Source organism: Camarhynchus parvulus, chromosome 1A (assembly GCF_901933205.1).
Source record: "Camarhynchus parvulus chromosome 1A, STF_HiC, whole genome shotgun sequence".
In the NCBI taxonomy this organism is placed as follows: domain Eukaryota; kingdom Metazoa; phylum Chordata; class Aves; order Passeriformes; family Thraupidae; genus Camarhynchus; species Camarhynchus parvulus.
The window spans coordinates 57,878,978-57,903,308 of NC_044586.1; the positions used below are offsets into that span (position 1 = coordinate 57,878,978).

Genomic DNA, 24,331 nt, shown 5'->3' on the forward strand with positions numbered 1-24,331 from the left:
GCAGCCAGCAATAAAAATATTTGTTACTATGAACAGATAGACAATGATTACAAAATACAATGCAGTTCTTACAGTTTTTAATTTGAATATTTTTTACACTCAAAATACCTCTTTGTATTCTAAATTCACTCTAAAAATAAGAAAAAGCTGTTTAAAAAGTCTAAAGATCTAAAATGTCATAGTTAAAAATCACATTCATAACTAAATTCAAAGTTGTGACTTCAAAGAAAATTAAAAATGCTCTTGTGACCTTCTCTTGAGAAAATTTTCAGAAACAAAATGGAATGAACAGTGCATTGCATATTATTGTATCAGTGCATCTCGTATATCCAGCACTAAGTATTCTGTATTTTAAAATGGTTTAAACCATCTTCTTCTTGATCAAAAGCCAATATAAACATACACCTAAAAATATCAGAATCCATGGACCATTCATTATACCTAACTGTATGGTTCATTACTTTGAAAAAAACTAATAGCAAGCCAGCCAGATTTGACCACTTGTCATTTACATTATCCAGTTTGGCTTAATTCAAGTGATATCACAAAATTATAATCCTTAGCAAACACTAATCATTACTCATCCCCTTAATAAAATTAATAAATGTAATCTTGTAGCATTAGATATAAGGGATTCTTCCCAGTGCCCTTTTGTTTTTCAGACTGCATTCAGGAGTCTGAATGCAGTTGAACCCTTCTGAAGTTGAAGCCTTCTGCACAATTTTTTTATGAATCTTTCTTGTGCAGTCCCCATTAGACTGATTCTCTTTAAAGCCAGCATTAGATATCTCATCTGCTTATCCATGGAAGCACTCACAGGAGCTATCAAGGAATTGTCAAGAGGCAGAGGACATCACACTCTATACGGAGCAAAATATTGCTTCCCTTGCAGATGGCACCCAGTTTTATCTCAGCAAAACACCAGCTCTGATCAATGTTAAGAAATCTTAGAGACCAACAGCTGTATGACTTGGGTTTCTGTAAATCTGACACAGTTGGAGGCAAAGCTGTAGTGAGAATTAATTTTGCCTGCCATTGTCAGCCTGGGTACAAATAACTGAATATCTGGATAGAAACAGCTGATATGTGGTGCCTTCATAACATCTCTCCTGAAATACTACACTCTCAGAACTGCTACCTACATGACATTTTAAAAATATTCACCAGTATTTTAGATGGCCAAAATCACCTTAAGAAAACCTATAATTAACAAATACAAAAACCCCATGACTGTTTCAGTTGGATATGCTGAGAGTGGTCAGTGCTTGCCAGGTCCTGGCTACGGGTTACCTGTCCTGTGAAACAAGAAGCAAAAAAATTGAAAAACATACTTTTGTTTCACTTTTCTATTCTTTCCTATTTAGCTAAGCCGAATTAACAAAGTAGTTATCAGGACATGTTTAACAATCCCATACTCTGCCAGTCAAAACCCTCTCCTATTAGCATCAGTGCCTGGGCTCAACTTTAAGAAAATTTTGTTTTATTGAAATTTGGCTTGGGAAAAAATCCAAAGCACCAGCCAAATGAATTAGTGTTTCAGAATATTCAGTATATGGAAATGGCTGGGTTTTATAACAGAAGCTGCTCATAATTTTTGATAACAGATAAAATTGCTGTCTGAGCTTCAAATGTGTCATTTAAAATTAAATCCATGAAGGTTGTCTCTTCTCTAGCTTTTCTCTGAAAGTTTTGGAAGTCAGAAGTCTGTGAACATCAGATTAAAGTCTATCAAAAGGAGTAAAATAATTCAAAAGGAAGAAAATACTTTGTTCCTGAAGCACAAGGACAATCTTGCCTTGTATATATGTAAAGAAAAAATTTGACTATTTATTGGAGGATGGTTTGGGGTGCCCTCTGTTCCCAATAGGTAATTACACATGCAAGCCCTTAATATTGAAAGTATAATCCTAACTCTTAGCCAGATTTATCTAGCAATAACCTCACCAAGGCATTAATCTTGCTGTGACATACTCATCTTAAGGAATAAACAGCATTTTTTCTCTAATGCAGTAGCTTACTAACACAGACTTGTTTACAGTAATCACTGTGCAGGTTTTGCTACTCATTTTCAGGGCTAATTCAAATCCTGGGCTTTCCTGATTGAAAGTAAACCAAATCTAATCTCATTCAAAAGGTTTAATGTACAACTTTTCCTTCAGAGGACAGGAAGGTGTGAATATTTATGGCATGATATCCTGCTCCTGCTTCTGTGCTCAGAGCTGACAAACTGCCATCTCTGGGAGCTGTGGGAAGGACACCTCCCTCCTGAGCTGAATTGGCCCCAATTCCTGTGATGTTATTACTTAAGTTCTGATCATATTTTTGTTCAGAAAGTCAGAATACAGCTTCGCTGGTTGAAGTAGAGGCAAGCATCCAAAAAGCAGATTTCTATTTTAAATAATCCTAGTTTAGGATTACTGAAATAAGTCATATGGACTAACAGGCATAGTACTAAGTAATAGTAATATTGAAAGTAATATTGAAAATTATACTGAAAGGCAGTGACTTGCAAGACCATCTCAGTAAACCCTGTCCTGTAGTGCAATTGCATGTTCACACTCTCCCTTTTCTTGAGGAGAAATTTCTAATGTAAACTAGGATGTGTGTTACTTTTGTAAAAGATTCAAGTACCAGATCAATATTTTAAAATTTTTTTGTCAGTTTGAGTTTTGCAGAATTAGATAGGTACATGAAAAATAATCTCAATGTCTTATTATTTTGAGTCAAGAACATATAAAAAGAGGCTTTAAACACTGATAAAAACACATTTGTCATCACAGCCAGCAATTGCTGCTTGAGGACTTTCCCAAACTATCTTTAATCTTAATACAATCCACCTGATGGTTAAAATAATAATAAAACCCAGCATTTTTGTCTCCTTTTCTTATTGTCTCCACTGCTCTTTTTCCAGTATCAAAAGTGAAATACCACACTTACCTTGCAAAACCATGTCTTAGTGGCCCCATTTCTTTTAAGCAATAGCTTTGGTCCTCATTGCATAGTTGAGGGTGTTCAGATGTAGCAGACAACATTTTTCATGCTGATTGTGCAGCAAATCTGGCCTTTTCCCCTTTTTAAGCGGCACATTTCTACTTCACTTTGTTAAGAGCACGGTACCAAAAGTTGATTGTAACACTAACTGGAATGGCACATGTTATAAAGTCTATATTGCTGGTTATTTTAACTGTTTATGTTACTTTAATTTCTGCTGACATAAAACTCAGTATGTTGCTGTTTTACCTCACAGTCTCTGACTGGCCAAAGACATCAAACTGGCTGTAGTTCCCTGATTTTTGAACTGGATTCCTCTAAAATAAAATGAACAAATGTGATTCAGGGTTGGAACTCCTAAATTCCACAGAAGTAGGAAGTGGCAGCAGATGTTGCTCAGTAAAGTAGACCATCCCAGCAGATGGGCAAATATGAAACGCAAAGGCTTTTCCTGACATCATTTGGTTTTAATATGATAGAAATAAAATGCCTTGTCAGTAAAATATAACCAGACAGTTGCTTTGTAGTCATTTTGGATACATGGCTGGTAATTCAAAGTCCTGCTGCCTTTGCAATATTAATTATTCTGTGCCTCTTTACAGCAAGAATACGTGTCAGACCAGCTGAACATGCCACATGCAGCTGTAGTGGCTCGGAAGTATCTGTTACTCTATTTGCAATTTAACGTTAGTGAAAGATACAGGAAAACAACTTGGTGGATAATTTCCAGGAATCTCGTTGATGTATCAGTGAAAATTTTAGGCACAGGACTTCATCCCCAGTTTTGGAGTGGTTTCCATACCCCTGTAGAGGTTTGTGATGTGTATTTTAGAGTAGAAAAGCAGTTCTGTAGGGCTGAGAGCTGTGAATGTGAACTGCCTCAGGGGAGATGGGGCTGCAAGCTTTGTGCTTAATGACATATGTTCCCATTAAAATGTGTAAGTTGTTCTCTTGTACAAGTGGTTAACACCTTTTTAATCAGGCCATTTATTTCTTTTACAAAAATAAGCACCCCGGGTTGGAAAATGATACTACTTTACTGTCAGCAGTGTGTATATACATTTATACATATATTAAAATATGTATTTACACAACTTTCAGTATGATTGAATGAATCTGAGATACACATTAACATAACATACTACTTGTGGCACATATAATACGTATTTGTAGTGAGAGCAAAGCTGTGGTACTCATTCAGTAGTACCCTGATGCCATCAGAGATGCTGTTTAATTGAGAGCTGCTTCTCTTAAACGTGGCAAGTACATGATGTCTGCTGCTTTCAATCTCATGTGCTTACAACATTGTGTCTTTGGAGCAAAGGCTAGCATGTGTCTGTTTCACCGAGCACCAAGTTTTCTGACATGGATGAATTATCTGGTGTCTGAGGAAAAATAGCATTTTTAGTGTGTTTAATTACAGCTCAGGTTGTTTATCATGTTTTCTGGGACGAATTTCTCAATCTTGTTTTTGTCTTATTTTGACTGCCCCATGTATTAATTGTTAAGCTCATCTTTTGTGACAACACCCAGAAGGCAGCCTTTTATAAATCAAAAGTAAATATATTACCCTACCTTGCAGGGGTGCCATAAGGCTTAATTAGTTCATTTTTGTAAAGTGTTTTGAGATTCCCAGATCAGCATCAAGTGTTTGTTATTAATTATAGGATCTAGGGAGTATATTGGATGATTTCTTAATTTAATTTCCTTCAGGCAACCTTAAAATAACTAATTTTGTAATATCTTTGTTCTTTTAAATTCCTAAATCACATTTGCTCTGGGCTCAAGTAATTCTGTATATATCTTCCTCTCACTGTATTTTTATTTCTAGACTTTTTTATTTATACAGTAATATGAAAAACAGTCTTTTACTATTTTCTCTGTGAATTCTGCTATGTGGATTATTCTCTATTAAGAAGGTTTTGTTTAAACATTAGCTGGTGGGTTTTTTCCTGCAGTTGGGGGTGTTAAGTAATTTACTTGGCTTCCCCTGGGAAATTTGCAGAGATTACATGGCACTGCTGTGATTTATCATTTCTACTTTATTTCTGACTCATAAAGCATGCATTATTTTGTGTTTACTTTCAGCAACAGATCACAGGAAATTTCATCATCAATCAAAGCACTTTAAAATGGGGAGAAGTGATAAGGTGACAGAGGCACAGTCAGCAAGTGTGGTTATTGGAGAATCATTTCTGCTTCATTGTGTGGTAACACTTCTCATTTCATTGCTTCCCCAGGATCGGGCTCGTGTCGCTTCAGTTACTCAGATCCCAGCATCACGGTGTCCTACAGCAAGAACAGTTCTGCAGATTGGACTCAGCTGGAGAAAATTAGGTTTGTTACAGCTCTTTAATAATTTTCATATTTTCCAGCTGAGCAGGTGGTGTTTAAACCTGGCTCTTTCAAAACTTGTTTTCTTTGTTAACTTTTCAGTTCTCCTTGTTCATACAAAAGATGAGGGGTGAAATTCCTGGCTAGTTGCAGAACTGCCACCAGGTTTGGTAAATCACAAATTCATCCATTGACTACGTGGGAAGTGAGGAAGAGAATCACTTCACACTTACAATGCAACTCCAATAACCAGCAGGATCAAGTGCCTGAAAAAACAAAACTTTGATGACTTTTTGCATTTTAGCACCATTTTTAATGTCAGCAAGGGCCGTATTTTATAATATTTCAAGTTTCTACTTGGGTAGATTAAAATGTTTAATAAAAACATTTTATAGTTTGATATGAACACTTGGCTCTTAACACTCTTGTAATAACAAGATTATGACAAATAGTGCCTTGCTTTTAAACCAACTGGCATACATGAAAATGCAAAGGATTATGAATGGAAAATTTAAATCTTTTCATCACAATATCCACACCTTTAAAGAGAGCCAACGATGGATTTTTCTAAGAGAGCATATTTTATTAAGTAATAATAGGAAAGGCATTTTGTGCAACAGCATAAAAACATAATTATGCAACTGGGGAAGAAAAAGCTGTTATTTATATGTAATGTACTCATAGCATCTCAGTGCGCCTTCCTGCATCACCTCAGTGTCAGTGCTGTACAAGTGACTTGCTTGAGCTAATTTTCAGTCCATTGAGGCAAACTGGAGAGCAAAAGGGTCCTTAATTTCTGATGAAGAAGTAAAACTAGCTGGAAGGTTGTGTATTTCAGTATCTCATCCTCCAACTCCTTGTGGGAGTGGAACTACAATTTCATTTAAAAAACCCATAAATTTTAGTAAAACAATTGGTGCTAACTCTTATCTCAGGGAAATATAAAGCAAGGGTAATTCACTGCAGGCACTGAAGTTGCCTCAGAGTAACCACAAAATGCATTCCATTTTTCTCACATTGATGCAAAATTACACACCTAGTCCATAACATCAGCTCAGTTGCTCTCATAGCTCTGCAAGCCAGCAAACTTGAGAGTTGTGTGGATGCAAACACAAGCCCTTGAGACCAAATTTTTTTTTTTAAGTTAATGTGCATGCAGTTTGACCTCTCTTTCCTCAACTTTGATGCGAGAGCCAGCAGTAGAAAATAGGTCAATAGAGCAATGTCGTGCGAAGGGGAGAGGATGAATTATGGAAGGATGCTCGTTGCTCCCGTGGTCCCTATGAATTGCAGTGTTATTTGAATGTGCCTCAGCAGATTTCACATGTAACTCCAGGGAACAGTGGGAGAACTGGGGAGATATGGGACAGGAGGGCATCTGTGTGTATTTTGTGGGTGGGATGTCAGCTCTGGGCTCCTGGGAGGGAGGGCAGAGATCCCTGGGGAAGGCAGTGCTGTGTGCGGGCTCTGGGAGCGAGGACGGCGCCTCAGAGCAGCGCTGCACTGCAGGGTGACAGACACAATGTTCAGCAAGGGCAGGGAGATCTGTGGGGGCACGGTCTGGGTGTCAATATGGGACAAATGCAGTTGCATTTCAGCATTTTGCTTTGCTTTCAAAAGAGAAGTTCCTCTATTTTCTGCTATGAAAGGAAGCTATTGGTGCCCTTTTCCCCTGAAAGCTCTGGATTGTCTCTGACAAACTATTCACCCTTTAAAGCATCACTACCAAGGCAAATAGAACGTTGACTAGCCGACATCTTGCAAACCTCATTTTTGTAACTCCTTGCAGTCTGAGGTTTGAATACAGCTGATTCACACGCTGGGTGGTTGTTGAGGTTTAGCCCCACCCAGCAGCCAAGCCCCACACAGACTCTCTCTCACTCCCCCACCAGCAGAACTGGGAAGAGAACTGGAGTGGTAAAAAACAGAATTCATGGGTTGAGATAGAGACACTTTAATAGGGAAAGCAAAAGTCAAGCAAAGCAAAACAAGGAATTAATTCACTGCTTCCCAAGGGCAGGCAGGAGTTCAGCCACCTCCAGGAGAGCAGGGCCCATCACGTGTCATGGTGACTTGGGGGACAAACACCATCACTCCAAATATCCCCCTTCCCCCTTCTTCCCCACTTTATACACTGAGCATGGTGTCACATGGTCTGAAATATCCCTGTGGTCAGTTGAGGTCACCTCCTCCCAGCCTCCCATCACCCCAACTTCTTCTGGATGAACCTCAATCCTTTCACTGCTCTCTGAAGAGCTCGAGGCCCTAATCATTGCCTAATAGTAATGCTCCAGGTATGACTCTCCACCCCTCATTCTGTATTTTCAGCAACAAGAGAGAGGACAAATGGATTGTTTCTTCTGTATTGTTCTTGAAGCAGAACATGGAAAGAAAGGCAACCTGGCCCTCCTCATGCACAGAACTATCCTGACAGTAGGGATGTGGGATTGGAAGGACACGTTTGTCAGAGAAAATTCCTACCTTTTCTCTCCAACCATTCTGCTCCATCCAAATCTTAAGAGACTGAGATATCAGGAGTCAGCAGATTCTTTTGATGAAGCAAAAAAATCAAATTTTGTGAGACCAATTTTTCTAATGAGCTTCCTTAACATTTCCTTTCAGCCATACCTGCAAAATACCTGACAATCCCCAGTCACCATCCGTGACCAGCACTGAGCCTGGACATGGTCCTGCTCTATCCTCCTGTTCTCCCAATATCTGCACTGATCTGTGGTTTATTGCCTTAGCTTGCACTCTCTTTGAAGCCAGGCTGCCTGTTTGGGCTGGATGTGCCCTGCCTGGCACAGTGGGACTCTGCCTCAGGGCAGGTATTTTCTGATCTCCACAGAAGCTTTATCAGCATACAAGGGATGTTAGCACAAGCATGTCACACCTAGTAAATGTGTTAATTGAGGGAAAAGTGTTCCTGACTATGCCTTAAAATTGGTCTAATTCCCTATCCTTGTTTTTCAGTGCCCCTTCCAATATCAGCACAATCATCCACATCTTGTACCTTCCTGAAGATGCTAAAGGGGAGAACGTCCATTTTCAGTGGAAACAGGATTATGTTCTTGCTGGTGATGTGTATGAAGCCTGTTGGGCATTGGACAACGTCCTGATCATAAATGCTGCTCACAGAAAAGTTGTGTTAGAAGATAATCTGGATCCTGTGGATACTGGCAACTGGCTTTTCTTTCCTGGGGCCACAGTTAAGGTTAGTCTGATTTTCCATGGCTTAATGTTATTATTACTCTTGTAAGTAGAAGACAGTAACATCTAACCAAACTGTGATCATAAGGGTGTTCAGGCAACTCCATCTGCTTCTAGCATTGGGCTCTTTTTAGCTTTGTTTTTACCCTTTCTCTATCCCATTGGGGCTCTCTAAAACAATGCAACTTTTCTGCCATGACCAAAACCAAATGGCATTTATACTGTCATGTCAAAGATCATGTAACAGAAAATGGAAAACGGCTTCCTTTCAGCAAAACAGTGCAATATTTTTGAAATTAATTCAAGTCTTTCTGTTAGATATTTTAAATACCTGCTTTTTAGCTTGGTCTTGTTCAGCTACAACTACTCACTTCACAAATCATCCCAAAAAAGTAAGGTTTCCCACTTTTTCTGTCTGTGAATATCCCATCTCCATTGCAGCACAAATTTGGGTAGTGGCTGCTCCTTAAGATTCTCTTTTTCAGTATGATCCTGCTTTGCTATGTGAGATACAGCAAGACCAAGATCCATTCTACCTTGAAAAAAACTCTAAGGAGCCCAACAAGACCTCTGTGCACAGAGTACCTTCACCTGCAGATTTGTTCAATATTTGGAAAACAGTTGGATTCTTGCAGTCAATGTTTCAAAGCAGCCAGAAGTTCAACAGCTGATGACTTTCTGGTTTCATCCTATTTTCATTCACAAAAGCAGTTTTGATGTCAGGGTTCATTTATGATGCTGTTAATGGTTTTGGCAATTGCACAGGAAACAGATGTTGAATACTGAGGGCAGTAAGAGTTTGGTTTTGGCCTCATCCTTTTCCCACAGAACCTGATACAAATGGCTTCAAATTAACAGTTTAAGACATAAATATTCCCACTAATCTACTAATCATAGTGCCATCTTATTAACTCTTTTTTCTCTACTTCAGCAAGGTCATTTAAACTACATGGGCAAAATTTTTACACGATATTTTAGAATCAAATAATGTCCTGCATATTTAATGAATATTATGTGATTGCTTAACACTTGTTGTTTTGTCAGTCTTATCTCTGGATTTTGAAATCCAGCCCACATATGTGAAGGTGTGAAAGAAGAGCAAGGGTTAATGTACCACAGGCAATGTTACTTTTCTCAGTTGTCCAAGCCTAAACACTGCTTACTCTTTCTGAAATATGTATAAACAACATCTAAATTTTAGGAAATAAGCCTGGTTTTTTGCTGCTGTTTATGATTTTTGTTGATTGGTTGTGGAGGTTATTTTGGGGTTTGTTTAGTTAAACCCAGCTAGTTTGTGCCAATACACAGCTAGGCATTTATGAAAGACAAAGGACCTAAACCTGGAGATCACTGAGAGTTTCTAGACAGAAATCCCATCAAGGTCAAGCCTTTTATGTGACATGAGTGAGGTTTCACCAACCTGCCATTCCTCCAAGCTCATCTTCTGTTTCAGGTACAAGTGAAATGTGCAAATGCCTGTTTCCAGCTGACTCTGGCTGTGTGTAGCCGCTTACACCAGGCTGAGGCTATGTGTAAGGCTGTGGTGTAGGCACACTGGATTAGGGCTATGTGTCAGGCAGGCCTTTAATTCTTCATGGGACCCTGCAGTGTGTCTGTATTGTCACCAGAGCACTCCTTCACTCATCTCATTTTTAGCTTTTGCTGCAGTCTTCCTCAGATTTTCAGGAACAATCTTGCCAAATATAATTTGAACAGATTTTGCAATGTGAATTTCATGTTATGTCAAAAGTAAGACTATAAATTGGGTCAAGATTTACATCAGATCAGCATAAAACCTGTCGTAGCATTCTAACACCAAGAACAAATTTTTTTTATTTTTTTTGCTTTTCATATTTGGAATATTATATACATTTTACAAAATCTTTTATATTTTCTTTAAAACACTTCCAATCTCAGTTCATCACAAACATAATATTTTGTATAAGTAGAAAGGTAAGAATCCTTGTAGATTGTGCTAATGACATTAAGTATGGCATAGAGGAAGGCTGTAGGAGATTTCTCTATCATTGCCAAAGTCACTGGCATACAGAATAATATTTGAGAAACCCTAACAGTGTTACAGGGGTAGCTTCCATCACAGATAATTCTAGTTCCCGTTTTTCTACAAGTCTTTTTGCTTCCCAGACAACAGGAACTTGCTAAATAGTCCTGATCTTTGTTCACAAAGTCTGTACAGCAATTCAAAATTCCTCTTTACATTTTTACTAAGGCATCAGCAAAGTGTGGTCTCATGGCTGCCTGCAGCTTCCTCACGAGGGGAGCAGAGGGCAGGCACCAATCTCCTCTCTGGTGGCCAGGGGTAAGGTCTGAGGGAATGACATGAGGCTGTGTCAGGGGAGATGTAGGCTGGCTGTGAGGAAAAGGTTCTTCCCCCAGAGGGTGGCTGGGCTCTGAACAGGCTCCCCAGGGCAGTGGCCACAGCACCAGCCTGACAGAGCTCAAGTGCTTGAACAATACTCTCAGGCATGTGGTGAAATCCTTGGGATGTTCTGGGCAGGCCAAGAGTTGGACTCTGATAATCTCAGTGAGCACCTTCCTGCTCAGGATATTCTGTGACTCTATGAAGTTTCATTGCTGCCTGCTGCTACCTTTTCTAACTCTCACCTATGTGCCTCAAGTTCCCATACTCGCTGTCACGATGCCAAACCTCGTTCCAATCTCACAAGACCTTTTTTCTGATACCCAAGCCCATTTGTGCCATACAAGTTTCAGTTCATATCCTCCCATCCTCTCTCAATTAATATTTTAGAAAAACTAGCCTTAAAAATATTTCTTGATAATCTAACATGTAAGATTAGGCCATTAGACATTCTCTGTCCTTGACAGTAAATGACACAGCAGAGTGTGCATCTACCTAGGCAGATGCTCTCCTCACAGAGAAATTGTGTCATCCTGGCTGCCTGCTGAGTCCCTGGCTCATATTTGAGGGTACATCCCATGAAGATAACACCATTGGGGTGGACAGTGAGTGTATGACTGGGAAATTTGCAGCAATGTGTTCACCCACTCCAGTTTGGTGGGTTTGGATGCTGTGCTTTCAACAAACACTGTGGGAACTTTCCTGTGCCCAGCATGGGAAGCAGCTTCTCCTCCTCTCCCAGTCTGCTTGAGCTTGGCCCAGGGATTTCCTTGCATTTCCTGTTGCCCCCAGGAGCAGTTGCTGCTCCTTTGAAAGCACATGGCTGGTTGCAGACACAGCTGGACCTGGCTACTGAAACAGGATGCAAGCTGAGAGATAAGCCATTGAGCTTGTGTGTCTTGGTTCCAAAGAAGACAGCAAAAGGCAAGAGAGAGGCTGTTAGCAAGGCCAAGCAACCCTTAGGAGATTAATTGGATCCACTGGAACGTGTTTATCTGTGTCGGGCTGTGTGGAAGGGTGTTGAACAGGATAAATTCCTGACTGGGCTTCAAGATTTCCAGTGACAGTCCTGAGCATGAGCATGGCCTCACAACTGAGCATGGTCAGGATGATGCTCTGGTGGTTGAGATTGCTGAAAAGCATGGAAGAATGTTGTACTTCTGTCAATGATGTTCCTTGGAGCTCTACTCCTATGGAACAGAAAACCGATTTAAGCTTTCATTGGGCACTTCATAAATATTGTATATTTGACCAGAAATTGCTGAGCTTTGAGGTAGAGCATTTGGAAGTTCTTTTGTTTTCTCTGATTGTCCTAGTTCAAAATTGGTTGTTCAAACTATAAAACTAATTTTGAGAAGGGAAACAACCTCAGTAGTCTTAGAGTTTTTGTTTCTGCAGTGCTTTGATTGTACAAAAATAACATTGAGACCAAACCACCTGTCTCTGGAATTTTTCCACATTGGGAAAGAGCAGAATGGATCATTTCAGACACCAGAGGGACAATGTATTTGGCCATGGCGTGCTAACCCAGTGACACTTTTCATCTTTGAGAAGAGTCAAGTCACAGAATTGCTGACTCACAGAGTTGCAGCCACTCTTCATTTGGGGGCTGGAGGTTGGCATTCATCTGGACAGCTTGGTTTGTTTGTTCTGCAGGGTTTGGGGACTACACCTGAGGCTGATTGTTGGTGCTGAGCTCTGTGTGTGCAGCCTGGCTTGGGATGGGGCAATGGGGGCAGGTGTGTGCCAGCCTCACTGAGCAGGTTGGGTTTAGGACTAGGGAATGGTAACTGATCCATGTTATTTACTACTGTGGGCATGACCAATAAATCCTGAAAATATTCCAATCCCAGTATCCTGATTCAGTAGGTCCTTTAAATAACAGGTCATCACCATTCAGCTCATTTTCATTTCCCAGATATGCATGTCAGGGTAGCAGAAGGGAAAGTTGCATAAGAAAAGAGTCACTCATACTCAGAAAAATATACTGAAAATACGTGTAGAACACTGTGACCTTTTACCTCACCCTGAGCAGAGCAGGGCTGTGCACATCCCAGATCTGCAAGTCCTTCCTGAACCTGCATAGTTGTGTGCTGCTGAGCAGAGAAGACATGCACACAGCCCTGGGAATTTGGCAAAAAGAAAGGCAGATCTAGCTATTTGATCCTCCCTCATTCCAGAGTAGATTTACAAATGTCTGAATACTCTGTTAATTAATGGAATAGCTTTGGATAGTCTTCTTCTTAAACAAACATCCTGATCCATATATATATATAGCACACACAAACATATATATATATATATATGGGTTTGTGTGTGCTAAAATAAATAAGATTTTTTTTCCTTTTCTTTTGCTTTTAAATTCTTGCTTTAAAAAGTGTTCAGGTGTCCATTTTCTGAATCAGTTTGGATGTATTTGTTTGAAGGAGGAGAGGTAATCTATGTATGCCAGTGTGAAAACGTCAGATTGAAATTGCTATGACCTTATATTGGTCAAAATTACAAAGAGATAGATTCTTCTGACAAGATTCCTTTGGTTTTTTTTGAATAAGATATATCAAGGCAGTATTTGGTCTGTGGGCCAAACCCAGCCTTCTAGCCAGCTGCTTTGCCTTCAGGAGCCCTTATGCACCACCTCTTCCTGGGAAGGGATGGGCAGACTTCCTGCTGCAGCTCATCTGAGAGACATTCCTGCTTCTCTGTGGGCGGGAGGAGGAGTGTGAGAGGGGAGGAGAGTTGCAGAAAGCAGCGCAGGGTGCACAAAACCTGTCTACCAGCTGCCTTTAGATTGTGGCCATTCTGAGCTGTGCCCATGAGGAGGCATTTGTGTCTTAGCCCATGGGTGGAATTGCTCTTGCCTTTTTTTTTTCCTAATAAACAGACTTGTAATTCAAATAATAATACTTGGATACAATGCCTAGGAGTTCATTGGAGCTGACAGGTGGTTGGCTGTACTGCTGTGAGTCATTTGGGCAGCTGAGAATTGATGTTGGGCAACAATGCTGAACCCACACCTTTCTCCATGCCAGTTCCCCATGGCTTGGAAGTGTTGGGAGGGATGGCAGGGAGCCAGCATCAGCTCTGAGCTGGTGTCCAAGCACAGGGGGTCTTTCCTGCCTCCTAGAAGGAAAGAATTTGATCTTCACAGGTCACTGTGAGATGCACGTCAATAACAAATAACAAGAATTGACCCATTAGATGCCAAAGAGTAGAAACAACTTTGCTTGATTATTTCTCACTCTGATTTTACAGTGGTGTAAATGCACACCATTGCTTTCAGAAGAACAGATAATGCTCAGGGCAGAGTGCTCCAAACATCAGTAGTTCCCAGAGCATGGAGGAATAGCTCAGATCATGCCAGTTAAATGACTCATTAAGGAAATTGGTCATCGCCGGAGCGATTGGTGTTGTACAAACATCATGAAATGTCCTAGAAAACCAAGAACCAGAAAAATCATATGAATCACTCATAAACAGGCAAAGTGTTTTGAGCATTAGCCTTTGAATAACAGCCTACAATTGGAAATGATGAGTTCAAACACACTTTATGAAATGTTTCTTGCTACATCACAGGACAAGTTTCATCCCATTGTTTTGGGAAGGGAAGGTGCACCATAACCCTCTGTGCTCCTGCCTGCTTGTGCAGCCAAAGGTTTTTGTTCTATAGCCTACATTAAATGATGCAAAAATGTAGCACATGGGAAAGACTAAAGCTCTGTTTTTCTCATGGGAAGGTATTCTAATCACATTGTGTTCTTTACTTTGGTTAAAGAAGGAATTTCAGGCCAGGAGCATTAGCAGCCAAATCCACAGAATTCAGAATTTGAAATTGTCCCTAAATTCTGTAACCATACCTTTGCTGACTGACACATTGCATACAAAGTATGATTTTATCAGGACTTAATCTATCCTTGTACCTGCCATCATGTCAAAATTTTAAAATTTCTAAAACCTGCATGACTCATTTCCAGAAAGACACAATATCTAATTTACAGCTCCATTGACAATGCTGCTTCAATTAATTTTCTTCGTCTTTCTCCTTGTTCCTCTGCTTCTCATATCTCATCTGTTTGCATTGCCTAGATTTTAATTAAAAAACCTCTCCTCTCTAAGGAGCAATCTGAAGTGGCAAAAATAATCACTTAAAATATTGCAGTCATTAAAAAATTGGCTGCGGTCAAAGCCACACATTTTCAATTTGCCGACAAATGATATTTTCGTTTCTTTTTAAAGTGCATTTTGTATTTGAGCAGCATACGCCAGCCAGCCTGGCTATCAGAGATGCTCCTCCAGCTGGGTGGGCTGCGTGACAACTCCTTAATGGGGGAAATTGATGGCTCTCTGCTTGTGTAGAGGTGAAGGCATACTGGGCAGATTTCTTTCCATCTGCCGTCAGCCCTTTGCAAGCTGGCACTGCCCAAATGCCCAACACATTCATTCCAATGCAAGAAATGTCGCCAAAAAATAAATTGTGAGGCTACAGCTGTCTGAAAGAATCATCAGGGCCATTAGGCCCAGGGGAGATAATATGAAGAAGAGCATCGGTGTTCGTCACTGATAAAAAGCTAATTAAATGATGGTAAAGATGACTGTGAATGCTTTAAAGGCATAGAGGTGAACGACATTTTCATGGGAGTGCAGGAATGAACCTCAGGAAGATGATATGCAAGACCTCAGCCAAAAATCTGTTACACTGAGGAATTTCACACTAGTGTTTCCTGTTGATGCTTTGCCGAATGGCACAGTTGTATCATTTAGTTGCTCTCTGTTCCGCTCTCCGAGTAAAGACATCCCACACTGTAAAGCCAAGAGGTATTTATTGATTCACAAGTTTGACTTGAACAACAGGGACAGAAGCCAGCTAGGATGAACTTCAGTGCTTCTGTTTACATTCCTAATATTTGTCTTTTGTGTTTCTAAAAGTCTTCAGGGCTGTGTCCTTGGCTGCAACTGTGACAGAGGCTGATCTGGTTGAGGCTGTTGCTGGTTCCCATTTCAGGGTGAATGGACTGGAGATCTCCAGATCCTCCTGGCCAAGAGGTCACACTGAGGGTAGCTGATGTCTCTTTACGTGGTGCTTGCCTGCAAGTCTTTAGAAATATGGAGATTGTTCAGACTTGTTGCATGATGTAGGATCCCAGATCTCACCTGGGGCCCTTACTTAGTTATGAAACCTTAAAGAGATCCAGTTGTAAAGGACCTGCTTCACTAAATCTGGCTTTTCTGCTTTTGCTGACCAATGGTTTTGAGCAGTCATAATTTAAACAATTCTGCATCTCATATGATCAAGAGGCATTGTAGGGGGATGCAATAAAAGTAAATAAAGGTAGTATAGAAAGTAATCATACCCCCTAAAGAGTTGCAGCTGGGTTAATTATTAAAGATTAAGAGCAGGCCTGATTTTAACAGGCCACAGCTGTAGCCAATAAGGAGAAGAGTATTATGAAAGAGTGGATTGGTTGGCTAAGGGAACTGGAGTCAGTTGGCTGCTGTGAGGACAAGGAAGAGTCAGTGCCTAGAGGAGCTGCCTACAAGAAACATCCAGGAAGTATGAAACTCTACCAATATGGAACCCTTGCAATGTAATGACAATAGAACTCTTGCACTATAATGACAACAAATGGACTTATATTGTATCCCCCTATAAGGCTTTCCTAAAAGAACCTAAAGTCTAAGTGTAGTGTAGGATGAAGAGCTTGACAAGCTCTTGACAAAAGTTTGATTTTAAAACCATGCATTGATGTCTCTCCCATTAACTAATGTCTTCATAATGTGTTGTAGAAATCTCACATGAATTAGTAAGACTTGCTGGGTCTTACAGACAATTTGGCTAAGAACTGTGGTGATAAACTGGGAATATTCACAGACAACAGCAATTTTAGAGTGAAAATGTATTTTTTTGTAGTTGTGATACCAATGTAGCATCAAAGAGTCCTGATCAAGGAATGTACCATTGCTGCCTCTCCAGACACAAACCCAAAAGATAGCCTGTATCCCAGGACATTGCCATCCATTTATAAAACAGGGAATAAGCTGGGGATGGGAATGTGTGGGAGTAAAAGGAAATGCTGCATGAGGGGAGAATGCTCATCCTGGTCATCAGTGCACTCTTCAGTGTAATCACTGATAAGGCTTGCTGAAGAGAGCGCTAAGCAAGTGTCTGAAGGAAATCATGTGGGCATTTGACAAGAGCAGTGCGGAGAATGGGCAAGAGCCTGCAAGTTGGGTTGTCTCACCAGCACATGTAGTGACCAGCACTGACAGTCAAGGAAAAGAGGCCCACAACATGGGGCATATGGGAAATGGTGGAGGCAGGTGAGGATGAGCCATGCAGGGCCTTGAAAATGGGGAAAAAGCAGTGATACCATAACTATCCAGTAGAAAAACTTCAGAAACACAGAAAATTCAGAGTGAAGATTAGATTGAAAGTAAATCCAAGAATGTTGAGATTCAGGAATACATCCAGCCAATTCTCATTTTGCCCTATTCTTGCAAAGCAATAGCTTAACAATTACAGCTAGTGAATAAGGTAGTGCCAGACTAAATTAAAATATTTGTTGGTTTTTTGGGTTCTGTTCTCTTGGGATCACCACCATCCCTGAACAGAACCTGGCTTCTTTCCATTTGGCAGCAGGCAGGGCTTGTTTATTTAGGAATACAACAGTTTACTTATGTCAGGTTGATGGTCCCGTTCCAGTTGCAAACAATGGGCAACAGCAACTGCTGTGAAGAGACTTCATTCAAGTGCCTGTGTCTTATGTTCTATTATGTAGGTGATCTGGGAGTAAACTTTGTTAAATTATGTTTATCAGATTTGTCAAAGAACTTATTCTCTAAATTAACTTTTCCTTACAAATTAGTTAACGTTTCAGTGTTGTAATTTGCACAAGGACACACTAAATGCATTTCATCCCCTTTAAACAAAATTGAATGGTGCTTTAGTTCTGGACCTACGGCTGATGCTTCCATGGTAACAAGGGCAAATATCCTACAAGTGGCTTTCATTTGGCCCTTTTAGTTACAAATTTTGCATAGCAAGTTAATTTCCTCTTATTTTATAGATTATTTAAATGTAAATTAAAATTAAACAGAGAACAAATTTAATCTGGAATTCATAAAAGAGCAATTATGTAATCCAGAGGGTCTCTAGTTTAGGGAGAGCTTAATCCAGATAGTTTTCAAACTCATTATGTGTACATTCCACATTTTTTACCTTTTGGGAATAACAAAATAAACACTTGTGAAATTCAGTCCTTAATACTGGCAGTATGTAGCCTTCCACCACAAGTGTAAAACCTTTAATTCAGGAAAGAGATAACACAATATGTAAATTGTACTTAAGGTTTTTTTTTTTTCTAAAGGCTTGAATTCAAAGGTTGGGTTGAACCCAAGAGAAAATGAGTCTGATGGTTTCAATTCTGTCTTTAATCTGTTCAAGCCCTCTGCAAACCCACGAAATAATCCTGCATATTCAGCAGCCTCCTGGATGCTGAACAAGACTGACGAGGTAGCTGGGGGCAATGCTGGTGAGGACCATCTCCTGCAGAGCTTCTTTTGCGCCTGGAAAATTTAGCTGAGTGCTCTTTGACATTTTTCTTCCCTCAGTAGCCCATCAGGTAAAAAAAAAGAGCAGTAAAAGCAGTGACAGATAGTGACTGCTGGAAAGCTGAAAGAAAAAACCTGAGGGTGATGGTTATACAGGCAGGTGGGAGAGAGTAAGATCATCAGTAGAGGAGCCCTGGCCCTTGCTTGGCCAGATCAGCTCATGGAGCTCATCCACATCTGCTTCTCCCATGGGCAGGTGTGCCCCAGGTCCTGGATGCTGGCACTGGGACAAAACTGTACAAGAAGGTGGTGGCACTCCCTCAGAACTTCTGTGAAATCCATACCTGTGTTTAGAGCACATTTCTCTTTCTCACTCTTTTTTAAGGTCATGAGCTTCTATTACACATTTCACAGGTATTTAGAATAACAGGGGAGTTAAACCCCAGACTGAACTTCACTTCTGTGTAGCTGTTTCACAGGAGCCAAAGCTGACAGGAGCAGATTGTGATTTGAGCCATACGTTGTGTGGTTCGTTAACACATAAAATATGCATAAAATACATATTCATAGATACTATGGAGCTGTGTATAAATGCTGAAATATAGCTTTATAGAACTAATTAAATAAATTATGATTTTGAGCTTTCATAAAGTGTTCATCATACACCACTGTATAAATAATTATTTATGCCCCCCTTGCCAAACTGCCCACTTATTTATCTTGACAGCCTAAATGAAAACTCCATTCAATAAATATTCTGCTAGACAGCAGAAGGATGTACAAATATTAAAAGATAATGAGGTTGTATCTGATTTGTGTTTATTTTAATAGATGGTTTTCATCAGACAAGAGATTACTGATTACATACCCACTATCAAATGCATACTTACATATAACTTAGCACCTGAGATGTAAGTTGCTCTTATAGAGGATTTTCCAATGCTTGTATGTAATTCTAATATCTACCTCAGTAGGATCTATTTAGCTGTTTGTTTCCTGAGATGAAGGTTTATGTATAAATTTGAATAAAGGTTTAGCCCGAATATTTATTTTTAGTGTATTTATTTGGCTGCCTGCAGACAATGAGAGTTTTGTGGCAGATTGACAGATAAAGGATACTTCATTTGTGTTCAGCAAATGAAGAAAATTCTGTAAATCAAGAAGCACAACAAAGAAATTATTCTTAAAATTCTGATGTTAGTGATACTGATGAGTGTGAAAGTTAAAATCAGTAAACAAAAGCAATTTCTCAGTCCATTATAAATAACTGCATAGTACAACTGCTGTTTTTCAAAGAGAAGATATAAAACTGTCTCATTAATTTCTGCTAGTTATAATATATTTGATGTGTAAATTATTCTGCCTTTTCAGTGGCATATATGGTGTACTGTGTGTATGCTGCATTAATAGACCGAGGAGAAAGGAGACTTGTGACAAAATCTATTTAATTTCTGTGATAAGTTATCAACACTTCAGGATCTTTCTATTGCTTTGACCTTTCTTTGGGAAAAAAAACCACTTTAACAGCAATTAGTTTATTTTAGCAGTTGAAACAGTCTTTAAGTTTTTACAATGTGTTATATTTTTATGTGATATTTATTCTGTGTTAATAAACATAGAGCTGTTGTCATTCAAGTACAGAACAGGAACTCTCTATACAAAAATCAGACTTCAAGTACTCACAGTTTTTTCTAACAATGTGTAGGCACCTCCAGAAATAGAAAAATTATGTTCCTTTATATAAATTAATTGCTGAGGTATTGACAACCATACTTGAAAATCATCAATAAAAGAATTTCAATTATGTCACTTTATTGCATTGATATATAAAGTGTTATAGAATATGACAAAATGTGTTCTTTTGTACTTTGCTCATAAAAACGCATAGACAAAGATGTACTGAGCAGTTTTCATTTCTTGCCCCACCTTTCTCTTTGTTAAAAATCTAATTATTCCCTTATGTGACACTCCCATGACCTTTTTAAGTGCAGAAGATGTGATTGTCATATTTTCCCTTGGCACATTATGAAGGGGTTCAGAGACAAGAGGGCACTGCATAGACAATACTGAAAAGGTCAATGCAATTTGGCATTATTGTATCTCCTTTTTAAATATTGAGATGTTGTAAGAATGCGGAATTATTCTAATTAATAGTTCCTTAATTCAGCTTCCAGTCTTAAGGAGCAAGATCACACACACACACACACACACACACACATGAATAAAAGAAGTGTTTGAGAGAATTATTCATTTTATCAGTATTTTTTGTAATACGAAGAATTCAAAAAACTGCAAAGTGCTCCATTTGCATTAAGACAAGGTAGATCTTTAGAAACTTCTAGTACCTGTTTCTGGCTCACAGATTTGGCAGACTGCCTTTTTATCAGACACAAAAGAAGGCAAAAAAAGTATGATGGGAGAAAGAAGAAAATCTATACTGTAACCCCCCTGTGCCCCTCACAGGGAGCTCCTTCCAGGCCAACACTCCTGGAGAGTTCTGGTGGTTGTGGCATGTTGGGAAAGACACAATGCACTATTTGATATTGATGAGGCAGTATGTGCAGAAATGCAGTAGGAAAAGCAGACACTGGGTTTGGGAGCAGTCTCAGGACCCCAGGGATTGCTCTATCACAAGAGCTCTTTGCCTCTAGAGCAATTTGTTATGCAATAACATTTGCTAAATACAGCAAATACAGCCTTTTCAGCCATACACTTGGGGCCCAAAGTTTACTGTATGGCAATGCATAGCAATTTTACACACAAATACTTCTTTTGGCAAAAATTCAAACCCAGAGATCTGACATGTTTCACAGCACAAAACTCTTACGCCTACAAAATCTCTGTAGCAATATTTGATATACTACTGAAGGTATTTGCAGACAGAGTTGTGTGTGGGCCGGACGTAAGGAAGATGCTTTAAAACAAAAATAAACACCCAGAGATGTGGTACATGACTTCTCAATGCAAACAGAGTTTTACCGTGGTCTGTAGTGGGTTTGTAGGGAAGCAGGTACAAGATTAGGACACAATAATTGCTGGGGCAGGACGAGGAAGATCCAAGATAACCATCTGGTTTTTATTTAGTTTCAGGCATCAGTGAGTCCTTAGATAAAGTACAGCTCACGCTGAGATCTGACAATGTGTGAACACTGCACAAACCCAGCATAACCTCAGCTCCCATGTGCTCCTTCTGCCCACAGCACAGCTGCCAGTCCGACGGCAACTCCATCTACTTCCACGGGACCGAGGGCAGCGAGTTCAACTTCGCCACCACCCGCGACGTGGACCTCTCCATGGAGGATGCCCAGGAGCAGTGGGCAGAGGAGTTTGAGAGCCAGCCCAAAGGGTGAGTGTCCCCAACCAGAACAGGGCCCTGCACAGGCCAGCAGCATCACTCCAGGGAGGAGGAAACAGGATAAGTAGCAATAGCAACAAACTGTGATGAGGATAAATAGCAATACTGTAAATAGCACGTGGTTGCAGATTTTAGGAAGAAATAGGTCCTGGAAGTCCAGGGGGAACAGTTTGTCTCTGGACCATCCTGTCACCACTGTTTTTAATGAAAAAATTGTGTTTGTGACTAATGTAGCCATTCTAATGAAACATGTGATGGTGATCTGTTTTTTTAATTCACACTGGTGTTGTTAACGAGCTCATATCCAAATTTCTTGAGAAATTAATCCCCTCTGTGATCACTGCTGTGAGCCTCACTTTACTGAGAGAGAGCTCCTGCTTATGCAGATGCCTGCAGGTGCTGGAGGAGGAAGAAGAGGAGAAGGTGGAGGCAGGAAAGCTGAAGCAGCAGTCTGTTCTCATCCAGCATCACCAAGAGCACAGCCATACCTGCTGGGCAAGAGCTTAGGGTCTGGCTGATAATTTACTATTTCTATTTTGAATATATACTTTGTGATTCAAAGGGTCCCTGTAAATCCATATCCAGCAGGGACTGCTGCAGGGATGCAGAAAATAAACAAAACTGTCTAGGACAGCAATATTACTACTCTTACCAAAACATGAGTGAGCTTTAAAAAATGTGTCCTGATAAAGAAACTTTGTTTAATATACCTCATTGTATAAATTCTGACAAAGAGAAAATAACCTCAATAGGGTCTTGATTCTTTTCTATTAAAAAAATAAAAATCATTAGTGGCTGTAACCCCAGGGCAATGAGAAACACACACTGCTAATTTATGGGTCTCCACTGAATGTTGATTTTAACCTACAAAGTGCTTCAGATCATTAGCAACTGATTCAAATGCTACCTATGCTGTGCTGAAAGTGTAGAGCACCTTTTAAGAAATACATGCTAATATGTCCTGTGGACACATACATATATTTGGGGTTTACAGAAAAAATTTTCACCATGGACTCTGTCCCAGTTCAAATAATCAGCCAATGGCAGCAGGTGCTGCTTCAGACAAAGGGAAGAAAATGAGTTCGTGTGTGTTGTGTTCACATGTGACCATGTGGGACACCTTTGAGATGTGCTCTCCATCTTTTTCCCATCCTGAAAAAACCAGGATGGGAGTGCTCTCTGTGGACATCTGCCCTGTCTGTAGAGCTTCTCTACACAACTGGGTGTTTATTTAAGATAAGTTGGGCAACTTGCAGCTCAAGTTAACAAATGTACAGTTCCTTCTGGATTGGGAAAATGTCACTTTCCCTGTCACAGGGTGCCTGGTTCCAGCTGCAGCTGGCAAGGGAGGGTGCAGCCCTCCTTTGATTCTGTCATTCTGTGTCCCAGCAGCCAGGTCCTGATCTGCACCCACTCTGCCAGCCCAAGGCCTCATCACCTTTTTCCTACTTCTTTCTTTGGAAATTTTACTCTATATTAGAAACTTCCTTCTTTCTATTGTTCTATAAGAATGGAGATTTAAATTGCATGCTGCCATAAATAAACACCGAACTTGGGTGATGTTATGGACTACATCCTAATCATATAAAATTGCCACCACTACTGTTCCTCTTTTCAACATTTCTCTGGAATTTGTGTTGGGAGCTGTACATAAATGCAAATACATGTGAGTTTCCTTAATCACTTCTTAGAGAAATATGCTATTAAATGCTATTTAAACAATATATGAAGTACAGTTTTACTGTAATCAGTCACAGAAAACTGTATACCTAAAAGAGTGCTTGCAGGAGGTTCTCAGGCACTGCTTTGTCACGTCAGCTGGAGCCTGCCAGCTCTCTAGGGGAAGGCAAAACCACCCCTCATAAGGGAGAGCAAAAGGAAGCTCAGGTATAGGGGTCACCAGCACTTTCCTCTGCACCAAATGCTCTTGGAGATGAGGGCAGAGGGAATCATCACTGTTTTTAATAAGCAGTTGGTTGGTATTTTTTGCATGTACCACCTAAAGGGGGAGGCTATGTGGGTAGGGCTCGCTGTTGTAAGTACCACACATATTTCTACTGTCATTCCGCTTCTCTTTACTTGTGTGAATTAGAGCCTGATCCTAAAAGTGAGCAGATCCCCACATCAGGCTGCCTAGCAGGCGCACTCTTGCTTTGGACCTCCATGTTCAGTTGGTCTAGTTTAGGTCCATAAATCACCTGTTGTATAAAGAAGAATTCCAAGAGTTATGTGAAGGATAAATTAGTTCAAATGTAAATGTTAAATCATGCCATCACCCAGGATATTTCTCCATTTTCTTTACTGCCAGTGCGTTGAAGTACTCCTGTTAAAGTGCTTTAAAAAAATAAATGTAGAATTCTCTGGTTTTCATTTCTGATGCTGCCTAAAAGGAAACATCCCTGGAAACATCCATGATCTGCATCATTAATGACCCTGAGCTGTTTTGTGGGTCACTACAGAGTGTTTTAATTGAGCTAAATAGAGCATACAAAAGATCAATGGAGCATTGTGAGGGG

General features: G+C 40.0%; 1 protein-coding gene across 1 annotated transcript in view; it reads left to right on the top strand.

Moving 5' to 3' along the window:
* RELN (reelin) overlaps nucleotides 1-24,331 on the top strand; it is a 283,282-nt gene that overhangs the window by 143,348 nt on the left and 115,603 nt on the right. The window contains 3 exon segments of the mRNA XM_030960223.1: nucleotides 5,232-5,328; nucleotides 8,299-8,539; nucleotides 21,661-21,806. Coding sequence (XP_030816083.1) covers nucleotides 5,232-5,328; nucleotides 8,299-8,539; nucleotides 21,661-21,806 — 484 coding nt within the window.